The sequence below is a fragment of the Electrophorus electricus genome, chromosome 23 (assembly GCF_041902795.1).
Source record: "Electrophorus electricus isolate QZ-2024a chromosome 23, ASM4190279v1, whole genome shotgun sequence".
Taxonomy (NCBI): Eukaryota; Metazoa; Chordata; class Actinopteri; order Gymnotiformes; family Gymnotidae; genus Electrophorus; species Electrophorus electricus.
Window position 1 is genome coordinate 3992501 of NC_137519.1, and position 12500 is coordinate 4005000.

General features: G+C 48.2%; 1 protein-coding gene across 17 annotated transcripts in view; it reads right to left on the reverse strand.

Annotated features, from left to right (window-relative positions):
- Positions 1-12500, reverse strand: part of cacna1ab (calcium channel, voltage-dependent, P/Q type, alpha 1A subunit, b) — a 116565-nt gene that overhangs the window by 39818 nt on the left and 64247 nt on the right. For all 17 annotated transcript variants that reach the window (XM_081706327.1, XM_081706328.1, XM_081706336.1 and 14 more), the window contains 8 exons: positions 11628-12058; positions 11156-11457; positions 10771-10906; positions 10463-10592; positions 9611-9670; positions 9351-9457; positions 930-1029; positions 622-782 (listed from right to left, as the gene is read on the reverse strand). In XM_081706327.1, the coding sequence (XP_081562453.1) occupies positions 622-782; positions 930-1029; positions 9351-9457; positions 9611-9670; positions 10463-10592; positions 10771-10906; positions 11156-11457; positions 11628-12058 (1427 nt within the window). The remainder of the gene's footprint in view (positions 1-621; positions 783-929; positions 1030-9350; positions 9458-9610; positions 9671-10462; positions 10593-10770; positions 10907-11155; positions 11458-11627; positions 12059-12500) is intronic.

Sequence of the window (12500 nt, forward strand, 5' to 3'; positions counted from 1 at the left end):
ACACTACCTCTTACTCTTGGTTCCCAACTCTGTGTAACTGTGTACGTGTGATTGAGAGGACTGGATACATGTAACTAAACAACTACAATGAGAGAGAACAGTGAGTCTATAGGCTGACTGCTGGGTGTGTGGCGGTGTGTCATATTTTAGGTCCTTTTACATACATTAAGGTATGTAGTCCCATCTGTATGTAGTATGCAAGTATGTCATCCCACTTGTTTATCATAGAGGTAAGTAATCTTACATACAGGAATTATAGAGGGGAATAGCCTCCCACACTGGGAGTAGAGAGGTGAGTAATATCCTGCTGGGAGTGTTTAAGGGAATGTTCTCACTCGGAGAGTGTACAGAAGAAATAAACTCACCTTCACCTGAGGTATGTATACAGGGGAATAATCCCACCTGTAGGTCACATAGAGGTGAGTAATAGCAACTATGGGCACATATGCAGATGAGTGATCTAACCTGTGGGTATACAGAGGTGAGTGTTCTCACCAGCAGGGCAAACAGAGGTGAGTAGTGTCACCTGCAGGACATGTAGAGGGAGGTAACCTCTCACCTCAGAGATGAGTCATTGTATATCCCGTCACCTATGGGATATACAGGGGTGCACCGTCTCACCTGCAGTCGTGCTCAAACTCTTTGGACTCATCGGTGCAGTAGAAGAAGCGTCCCTTGAAGAGCTGAACAGCTATGACGGCGAAGATGAACATGAACAGCATGTAGACGATGAGGATGTTCAGCACGTTCTTCAGAGAGTTCACCACGCAGTCGAACACCGCCTGGAAACAGAGGAAAGGACTGTCGTCCAAGGTCACAGTGGCTTTGCCAAAACCGAGTTCCCAGCGGGGCGCCTACAACCCCGAGACCGAGGTGAGGCTTCTCACGCGGGACTCGTGCGACTCGCGGGCCCGTGAGTGGATGTCTACCTTTAGTTTAGGCAGTCGCTTGATGGTCTTGAGGGGTCTGAGGACCCGTAGCACTCGGAGAGACTTGATGGTGCTGAAGTCTTTCCCCTTACTGCTACCCCTGCGGGACAGAGGTCAGAAGGTCACGGGTGGTGTAGCAGGGGAGGAGTGCGCCCTGGCGCAGTGAGGGCTCACTCATACACCATGACCCCCAGCACTGCGCTTTTCCCACGCAGACTTGCGGGGTTTTCCTTTCTGTTTCTTCCCACATTTAACATCTTATTTACGCCATTTCTTCCTTCCGATGTAGACCTTAACATTTATAAATCCACGTCCCCCCCCGCCGCCCCCCCCCCCCCCCCATACACACACACACATTTCTTTGGCATTCCAAAAGCAGAGCATATTCTGACTGTCATTAACAGACTATCAGGCATTTCCTAAGCATTGTTAATGGACTGTCAGGCATTTCCTGCTCATTGTTAACAGACTGTCAGGCATTTCCTAGCGCAATGCCAAGCCAAGCCTCTTTCTTTCTTTCTGTTAGAGTGTTTGGGGATGAAGGTTTGGGGGGTTGAAGGATGGGGGTTTGTGGGGTGTTAATGGTGCCAGGGGTCTGTGTGGGGTACAGAAGGGCAGCTGGTTTGTGTCCCACTGTGTCTTGCAAAAGCAGCTCAACCCAGGAGACCAAAGGAGTGTTTGGACACATCTTAAATTCACCAAGGAAAAAGTGCTCGGTAGGTCATGACAAAATATGTCTTTTTGAAAAATGATAAAACGTTGTTATTATTATTTTGAACGCTTCAGAGCCTCAAACAAACGGTGACGACTGTGGCAGGTCAACTTTTTAAACACCCGCGATATACTCAGTCAAGCTGCCATGTTGGCTGTTACTGTTTGGACCGAATACCTCAGTCATGTATTCCAGTAAAATAAGTCACACCACTAACGTGTTTCAAGCACACTTAGAATATGTTTTGAAAAGGCCTATATGAAAACTATCGTGATTCGACAGCATTAGTCTACCTTACTCACACTGACTTCCACCTTTGCTGTTTTCTGGTTTTAGAGGGTGAACGTCTAACGTTTCTTCGGACAGAATGGCTAAGTTAGCAGAGATGGACCCACAGATAACACATGAGAAAAGCACATGAGAAAAGCTTCTGTTGCAGTGATTTTGGACAATTTTAATTAACTGTAAATCACTCAGCGGGGCTTATGTTAGCACTTGCGTCTACTGCTTCTATTAAAATATTGAAAATAATATATAAAACCAACTATTATAGTTGACCAAATTGGCAGTAGCCTATTAAGCTTCATCTGAGAGCGCTCTTGCTTTGCGAAGCTTTCTTTCTCAGTGAAGCGCTGACTGACTCTCTGCGCTAACACTTACGCCATTTTCTGCCCTCTTATGCTGTAACGGGGCGGTGCACTCTCTTTTGAAGAGGTGGATGTCTCTTCTTTAAATTCGTTTTCTTTTCAGATTAGTGGGAAGGTATTCTGAAAGGGTCCTCCTAAAACTTACAAAAATCAATCTATGCTTAATTCCTTTAAAAAACATATTTTGAATACATATACTTCATTTAAGTATTCTGTATATGTACTGCCATTACTAGTATTCCATTACCCAAGCCTGCAGGTCATGAGTATATATGTGTGTGTGTGTGTGTGTGTGTGTGTGTAAGACCCTGCCTAGTGTGTGTATGTTTCCTACTAAGTACAGACCGTTTCATGACAGATGGACTGAGTTGGTGCCATGGCAACATGCCAGTTTATCAATAATCAATCCCTTACTCCCTCCTGACTGAGCTCTGATGGAGTGTGTGGACTACAATATATAAGAGTGTGTGTGTGTGTGTGTGTGTGTGTGTGTGTGTGTGTGTGTGTAGTTCATCATTACACAGCACGCATTCCAGAGCCAGGAAGAGGCATATATGGCAGGCAGAAGGTGAGAGAAGACAGAGAGCAGGACAGAAGAAGGGATGGTGGAATGTGGAGAAAAGAAAGAAAGAGAGAGAAGCCATCTCCTGAGCCAAACGGTTGCCGTGCGACAGGAAGAAGGGAAACGTTACCCAATGGTGCTCCTGTTCAGGGTACCACAGCGGAGACAGAGAGAGGATCAGAGACAGACAGAGAATTACACAAGCACATACACACACACGCACACACACACACACACGCACATGCACACACACACGCACACACACACACACACACACACATAGAAAAGAGGGGGGGAAAGAAAGACAAAAAGTAACAGTAGCAACAGGACAGAGGAAAGACTTGCTAAGGATAAACGTCGCTATGGGCAACAGAGAGGAGCGATGGTAGAGGTGAGTCCGGACTGGACGTTTCAGGCCAGACACACCCTGCCCCTACAACACACATATTAAAGCCTTAAACCGGGACCTGACTACACACCCACAAAAACTGCTCTGCTGTGTCCACTAGCAAAGAAACATAAATGTATAAAAATACTGTTAAATTAATCTCTGCAGTTAATTATACACTGAGCTTCTGGAATCGATTAAGATATCAGTTAAAAAAATGTGTATTATTATTAGTATTTAGTGTGTGATTACAGTAAGGCTCATTAGTAAGGCTAATTAAATTGGGGCGGACACATACCAGCAGACACACAGCTGTGCAGTGTAAGGGTGAGTTACAGCCGCCTTCTCTAAACTAACATACAAACATGCCTGCATCTTCGAGAGCTCAGATCGCAAGAAAAGAGACAGAACCTGCATACAGACCTGCTGCCAGAATCACAGGAGAAAACATGGGAATTATGGGAATTAGCATTAAGTTGGGGAAGTGAAAGCATCCTACCGGGGTCTGCACGCGCACTCACCTGAATCGTGCACGCACGCACACACACACACACACACACACACACACACACACACACACACACACGCGCGCGCACATGCACACACATGCACACAGTAAGTGTGCACTCCACTCTGTTCTAATCAATACTGCACGACTCCTCCTGTCTGACATATGGATTGGGACAGTCCCACACAGCAGCGGAGAGCTTTGTTGCCCAGCCAATTTCAGGAACACACACCCACACACACACACATACACCCACACACACACACACACAGACAGACGCACACACAGCATTCCTAATTACTGAGGCACGCTGCCACACTCTGAGCCAGAATGGAAGTGCAATTCAGAGCAATTACAGTTGAGCCAAGATGTCTGCAGCCCCGAAGCCGCCTCGAGATGGCAGTGTGTCACAGGAAGAGTAAGAGTGACTGGTAAGGTGTATGGTTCAGTAAGCAGAACACAGCACGTAGCGCTGAGCGACATGCAACGGCTCTCTCTTTAGGGGTCCTTCTGAAACAGGAAGATTCCACGTGTGCGTACATTTGTTGTTTGTTGAGTTGCACGCGGCTCCCCTGGCATGTTCAGCCATGTGAATGGACCTCAGCAAGGTTCACTTTTCTAATGCACTCGGAGTTGAGCTTTTCTTGTGTGCCTTCTAAAAACTGCTGGCAAAATAACTACTCAGATTGCTTCAAATGCGTGGCGTGCTCTTTAACAACATTCCGATATCTTTGCCCTTGGCTGTCCTAATTGTGATGAAATCTTAATTTCTATCTTTCTTTCTTTTCTTTTTTTTTTTTTTACTGGAGAGCTAATTTAGCATTAGCAAGGACCATATCTTGGGTCTTTTGGAGAAGGGAAGAGCCCTGAAACGTGAGATACAGACAGGCAGGCAGACAAAACCCGAGCGAAGAGCATGCGTCGCATCTTATGGTAGCTTTCTCTTCTCTTCCCTCCCTCCCTTGGCTGTATGTGAGGGCGACTCTGCTCCTCGGGGCGTATCTGTACGCGCCTCTCTGTATCTGTGTTAGGCTCCATCGCACTCAGCAAATGTGGGCCTCACTGACAGCCTGGCGATTCAAGAACAGAGACGGGGGAGGCGAGGCGAAGGAAAGGAAAGACAAAGATGGATTTGAAGGGAGGCCCAGACCAAAAAGAATGCAAGGCCTGAGATCCTACAGAGGGAGGAGGAGCGAGACGTGAGGAAGAGGAGAGTGAGGATGGAGCAAATGATCTGGAGGGCGAGAGATGAGGAAGAACGGGAAAGCTAGGTGGAATAACTGGAATGACTGGAGGACACAAACCCATCAGCCCATGTGTGTGGCGGCTTCTCGCATAGCCACTCCCGGCAACACACATGCTACCTCCACCTGTGTGGGTGTAGACCACCTACAACCTGGTTCTACCCACCTCCACCTGTGTGCGTGTAGACCACCTACAACCTGGTTCTACCCACCTCCACCTGTGTGGGTGTAGACCACCTACAACCTGGTTCTACCCACCTCCGCCTGTGTGGGTGTAGACCACCTACAACCCGGTTCTACCCACCTCCGCCTGTGTGGGTGTAGACCACCTACAACCCGGTTCTACCCACCTCCGCCTGTGTGGGTGTAGACCACCTACAACCTAGGTCTACCCACCTCCGCCTGTGTGGGTGTAGACCACCTACAACCTGGTTCTACCAACCTCCACCTGTGTGGGTGTAGACCACCTACAACCTGGTTCTACCCACCTCCACCTGTGTTGGTGTAGACCACATACAACCTGGTTCTACCGACCTCCACCTGTGTGGGTGTAGACCACCTACAACCTGGTTCTACCCACCTCCACCTGTGTGGGTGTAGACCACCTACAACCTGGTTCTACCAACCTCCACCTGTGTGGGTGTAGACCACCTACAACCTGGTTCTACCCACCTCCACCTGTGTTGGTGTAGACCACATACAACCTGGTTCTACCGACCTCCACCTGTGTGGGTGTAGACCACCTACAACCTGGTTCTACCCACCTCCACCTGTGTGCGTGTAGACCACCTACAACCTGGTTCTACCGACCTCCACCTGTGTGGGTGTAGACCACCTACAACCTGGTTCTACCCACCTCCACCTGTGTGGGTGTAGACCACCTACAACCTGGTTCTACCCACCTCCATCTGTGTGGGTGTAGACCACCTACAAGCTGGTTCTACCCACCTCCACCTGTGTGGGTGTAGACCACCTACAACATGCTTCTACCCACCTCCACCTGTGTGGGTGTAGCTCAGTGGTTAAGACACTCGACTATTCCAAGCCTCGCTGCTGCCTAGCTGCCACTGTTGGGCCCCTGAGCGAGACCCTTAACGCCCAGTTGCTCAAGTTGTACTCAGTCATAATCGTAAGTCGCTTTGGATAAACGTGTCAGCTAAAAGACCTCCGCCTATAGGAGAGCTATGCAATATTCGAATATTCATATATTCAAATATTCATATTGAAATATTTGCTGCATCTTGTCAGCCTCTTACCTACTCAGTTTGTTTTAAGTGACAATTTGGGATCACCTCTTGTACTCTTCTCCTAAAGTCTGGATTATCATAAATAAGATGCGATCACAAAGTTTTACCTCATCAAGATGTTCGAGACAGGACTACCCAAGTCCCGAGAGTCTACCCTCAGCAGGACTTTTATCCCTTAAGCGCAAGGCCATTCCGTCATTCCGGGGAGTATCACGTTGGGTAGGTGAACAAAAGCTTTTTACCGGCAGAGGGCTCGTTCCTTTATTTTTCTGACCGCTTGTCATCTATGGCTGATGTTGTTCAAAATCTACGTGTTTTCACTGGTTTTTCTTCTTTCAAATGAAATCTTTCAAAGAATGAATATTTACCGGTAAACCGATTTATCTATGACCAATCTGTTGCATTCTGTATTCCGAAATCCGGTTTTAAAAACGTAAAGCCTTCACTTTAAATATGTCACAACACACTTTGGTGTAAATAACTCCTCTTTTAGCCAAACTCAAATCTGACCTTTGTCCCATATTTCACTTTAGTGGGCAGGTCAGATGCCTTCACACAAACGCGCTACCAAGGATCTCGGACCTGCTTCGGTGCCTTCCTGTCCTCGCTAAATCTTTTCAAAGCAGATTGACAAGTTAATTACAAGCTTTATCTGGGGCAGAAAAGTACCCAGTATGCGTAGAGGACTCTTTCAAATACATAAAACAACAGGAGGTTCGACGACACCGAATGCTACCTTATGTTTTGTTATTAGGCAACTAATTTGCAAATTAATCTGGTTTATTGGATCCAGACTCCAGACTGGTGTGAAGTAGAATCCAGATCTTGCAAGACATCTTGCCTGCATGCTTTAGCCGCTTGTTTACTGATCCAGACAATACAACACATGTTGAACCCCCTGGTTCTAGCCAGACTTAAAATTTGGACCCAGTTACGAATGAAAAGAGGCTCTTTTTTCAGAGCCAGATTTGCAATAACAATTCAGTTTTTTTCCTGATAAATTAGACCCAAATTCTACAATCTGGTAGCAAAAAAATTAATAACCAAATTTAGCAACTTGTATATTTACAACTCCAGCAAGTTGCACTAAACAGTTTTCACCAACAACGTTACTTTCAAACTCCCCACTTTGCTCCTGACCTCTTGATGAAGTGCTCAGTGGATTATCTCTCAGAAATGTCACCCAGCTCTAGAGGATACATGCCCTATGCCTACTCCTTGCGCTGCTTTAGATAAGGTAACGGCTGACAGCATCTTACAGAGAGTAAATGACAACACCTCCTGTGCTCGATCGAGTTTAATACAATCTTAAGGTATTAGGTAAAATCTTCAATTATATATCTAGGTAGGGCCAAGATATGTTCGTTCTATTCTAATGCTGATAAAATGTATCTAAACTAACAGGTACACATGCACGCACATACACACACATACACACACACACGCACACACACACACACACACACACACACACACACCACCAGACACACACACAAATTCATGAAAAAACAACACTTCTCAGTAAGGCATCAGCTTCCTGCAGTAAGTGTTAAACTGCTTTTGCTAAACCAAGTTCCTCACTCTTATGTCTACGTTTCTAAGCCCACAGGCAAAGTTCAAGATTTTGCTGTGGTAGGAAGCATGTTGGAGGGAAAGTGCAGTAGCATCGTTTTAGATCACCGCACCATTAACGATAATAAACCCGGATAGCCCGTTTGTTGCCGGGGAGACAGGCTTTCCGCAGGTAGCTGATGGTGATAAAAAGTTTGAAACATTCCATGCCAGTGTTGCTTGAGCACCAACATGCCCCGCCCCTCACCTCCTATGGCCCCTCCCCCCCGGGCGTGCAGAGGAAAGAGAGCACGGTACCTGCAGGAAGGCGGGGCTCTGGCCACTCCACACGGAACACACCTGGGCACTAAAGGGCTATAGGTGCCTGGAGGCCACTCCCATACTGGGCCCCACCGAGATGGGGCCTCATATAACCCTTTCCGCAGGGAGGTGGGAGGTGGGAGGTTAGGGGAGGGGTGGGGAGTGAGCTAGGTGCCGATGAAGACAGAGGAGGAAGGACCTCCTCTTCGGCCTCTGTCTCAGTTTACAGACGATTACGTGTATAAGATTTGCCCAGTGGATAAACCCAACCGAAACTCCTAGACAGGAGTTAATAAAGAGCTAGAGAGAGAGACACCGAATGGCCATAATGAACACATCAGGCTTCCTCTGCACCCAGAAGAAACTGTGTCTGGAGTTACAAATCAGACTAAAGACTAATCTGTTGTTGTTTGGTTGTTTGTTAATGTGTATACACAACAAGGGCCAAGAGAAACATACAGACACACAGACACGGCGAGGTGGCATGAAAGACAACATAAAAGCTCGGAGTCAGTAAGTGTGGGAGGAAGAGTGAGGGAGAGTGTGGAAGATAAAAAAGAGAGGAACGAGGGAACTGAAAAGAAAACAAATAAGGAAAAAGAAAACCGACGAGGGACTTAATCCCAGAACAAGAGGCAGTGCCCCGAGGTGTGTGTGGGTGTGTGGGTGTGTGGGTGTGGGGGGGGGGTGTGGGGGGGTGCATGTGGGTGTGTGTGTGGGGGGGTGCATGTGGGTATGTGGGTGTGTGTGGGTGCGTGTGTGGGGGTGTGTGTGTGGGGGTGTGGGGGTGGGTGTGGGTGGGGGGGTTTGGGGGGCTGCGTGTGGGTATGTGGGTGTGTGTGGGTGCGTGTGTGGGTGCGTGTGTGGGGGGGTGCGTGTGGGTATGTGGGTGTGTGTGGGTGCGTGTGTGTGGGGTGCGTGTGGGTATGTGGGTGTGTGTGGGTGCGTGTGTGGGGGTGTGGGGGTGGGTGTGTGTGTGGGGGGGGTGGGGGGGGGTTGTGTGTGTGGGGGTGTGTGAGAGAGAGAGTTTGGTAGGAAAGACTATCAGAGTTATTGTGGTTAATGACTTTTGACTCTAAACTACTGAAAGAGAGAGAGAAGAAGGAAACAACTGAGTGTTGGACTGAAAAAAGATTTGTTAGAGCTTCACGGTGGCAGTAGAGGGCAGCAGAGTAACAGAGGGGTAGGAGGGGCAGCAAGCGGCATGGTGGGGCAGATCAGGGGTGTAAAGGGGCACTTACGTGAAGGCAAAGGCTACCAGGGCACCACTAACCACTATAAAGTCCAGAAAGTTCCACAGGTCACGGAAATAGGCACCCTCGTGAAGAACCAAACCCAGCACCACCATCTACAACACAGAGAAGAGAAATGAACACACACACACACACACACACACACACACACACACACACACAAACCCAGCACCACTATCTACAAACACAGAGAAGAGTAAATGAACACAAACACATACATACATACACACTTTTGCAAGCACCTTTACCTTGATCAACATCTCAAAAGTGAACACACCAGTGAAGACGTAGTCAAAGTATCGAAGGACCTGTGAAACACATGGCCTTCCATAGTCACTACAAGCACAAGCATTTACACACATATTACACAGGTATCAGAAACACCTTCTACGTGTGCGGGGAAGATGCTACAACCTGCTGCCAGCAACGGTTTGTACTCACCAACCTCCAACTTGTCAACCGCAACAGGCTGTTTTTAACCTGTTGCCTGGATATGGAACCCCACCCACAGACCACACCCACCTAAAATGTGTGTAACCAGTAATCATTACCTACACGCAGATGGGAAACTGTGTTCTATGGGAGGGGGACGTGGCTATCAGTCTAATGTAATATGAGTGATGTCTTTGTTTCTTGTTTTATAGCGCATAACACGTCACGGCTACACACAAACAAAGAGTTATTGTTTTCATCCATGTTATCCTTGGTAACACTACTGATAACATTGGCTTTTGGTTTTTTGGAAACGTTAACATTACCAGTGAATATGTGGGTGTGGCTTGCTGGCAGAGAAGGAGTCTCCTCAACAATTAATTCAAATTATTTAAATATATTTTTCCACACATCCCTGCAACTCTGTTTAAACACACAATGTTTCTAAAGTTGTTTACAATATGTTTGTACATTTTTGGGTTACGCTCAAGGTTAAATTACGTGAAAGAAAGACCATGGGAAATGTGGTTGTGCAATCAGACGCTGACCAGCGATGGGCTACAATTTGAGATTATATAGCTTTAGTATGTGTGAACTGTGTGTGTTTGCACAGGTGGGTGTCTTTCTGTGTGTCTGTGTGTGTGTATGTGTGTGCACTTTGCTCTCACATTGTTCTGTGGTGATTCGGGCCAGACGGGATCTTCAGCTGCCAGAGCAATGCTGCTCATGGCAATTACAGAGAGAATACACATCTCAAAGTAGCGCAGAGTTAGGATGTAATGGCAGCATTTACGGAACCTGAAAGACAGACACACGCGCACATTTTTTGTTTAACAGTAAACCAATACACCCCAAAGGGGTTGGTTGTGCAGGCTGCTTATAACAACAGGAACTCAAAAACAACACATACACCCACAGACAGCAGTCAAAACTTTCACACACACACACATTCGCCCTTTTGTTCTCACACACTCACGGGTTTGTGGGAGAGAGGATGAAGCAGGAGCTAAACGGGGGGATTGGTTTCGGTCCATCTTCGTCATCCTTCGCAGTCTCGTCCCCCTCCTTCTTTTCGTCCTCTTTGGCTGGTTCGGTGTTGGCATTCTTATTCACTGCGCGCATACACACACACACACACACACACACACACACACACACACTTAGTTATCCACCATTAACCATCACAGGCACAGAAGTAGAAGTTCTACACGATTAACCAATACATGCACACCCATATCCACCATAATAACCATAATTTCACACACACACACACACACACACACACACACACACACACACACACACACACACACACACACACACACACACACACACCCTCACTCCCGACCCTGTGACCTCACCCTGTAGCTGGGCATTGAGAGAGGGGTACATGGGAGGCATGTCTATGGCAGTGTACTGTGTCTTGACTGGGCTCTTCATCGGGTCTGTGAGGATGAGGGTGCTCTCCTGTAGCTCTCGCCCGCGCAGGTTCAGCAGGTTATTGGTCTGCTCCGGGTCGCGGTACGGGTCGTGAAGGAGTCGCACAGGGTCATGGAGGGCCAGTCTGCTGGCGTTCCTCAGGTTATCCAGATCCTCACTGTGCTGGCTGTTCGCGTACGAGGGGACCTGCAGCACTGGACAAGCAGTGCACACAACACCCTCCCTGAGAGAGAGAGAGAGAGAGAGAGAGAGAGACGAACGAAAAGAGAGAGGGAGACAGAGAGGGAGGAGTGTGTGAAAACAAGTGGGAGAAAGGCGTAGTAAATTGCACAGGTACCGTCATCTAATAACAACGCACACATGCGCACGCGCAGACACACGCTTGCGACTCACTTCCTCGAACAATTTTGGCAGCTGCGGTCCCTACTCCCTTGCCCGTCTCCATGGTTGCTGTGGCGATGCCTCCTCTGCCTCCTCTCCTGGACCTCATCCGTGTGTCCGCCCGCCCTCGCCCCTCGGTTGCGGTGGCTCCCACCCCGCTCCGCCCCGTCCTCCTCCCTGTGTCTGTGGGGGTGGTGTCGAGAGCACCTGCGCTGGCTCGCCTCCACCCCGTCGTCCCTGCAGTCGGGGCGGTGCAGGCCCAGCCGGGTGGAGTGGAGGTGGGGCTGGTAGCAGGGCGGGCGGTTCAGGCGGTCGTCGGGTCTCTGCGGGCCGGCCTCACCCGGCCGGGGCTTGTTGGTGTTGTTGTTGCGGTTCTCCTGAGCGTTGACCACCAGGGGGCGGTCTAGGTGAGTTTTCATGTCAGCATGGTTGCGGTAGTTCATCTGCGGGTAGACAGAAGAAGAAAGTCTTGTTATTGCAAGAGAAAATATCGACATGATCGCTCTGATACCTTTTCTATGTACAAGACGACGGGAGTATCGCAAGTACGCCTGGTTACTGAAAATCTGTTTTGATGACCCTTTTTGATTTAGGAGCTAGATGCGTGTAAAAAACAGCCCATCCTCACGTAAGTCGTCATAAATAAGTGAAGATGCTAAATGCATTTCTTAATTACACTGAACAACAAAACCTCTTTTCGGGGTTTCGGTTCACTGCCGACTGCCGACTTTACCAACATTCGGGGACGTTTTGAATCGCCGTTTCGTTGCCGATCGTGCTCCTTATGGCCATCGTTTGATAGGAAAATGGCTGTGGTCCCCAGAGAACTATGGCTGAATCAACAGTGGTGCTCCTAAGAGTTCAGACAATATTGCACGGTGTGCT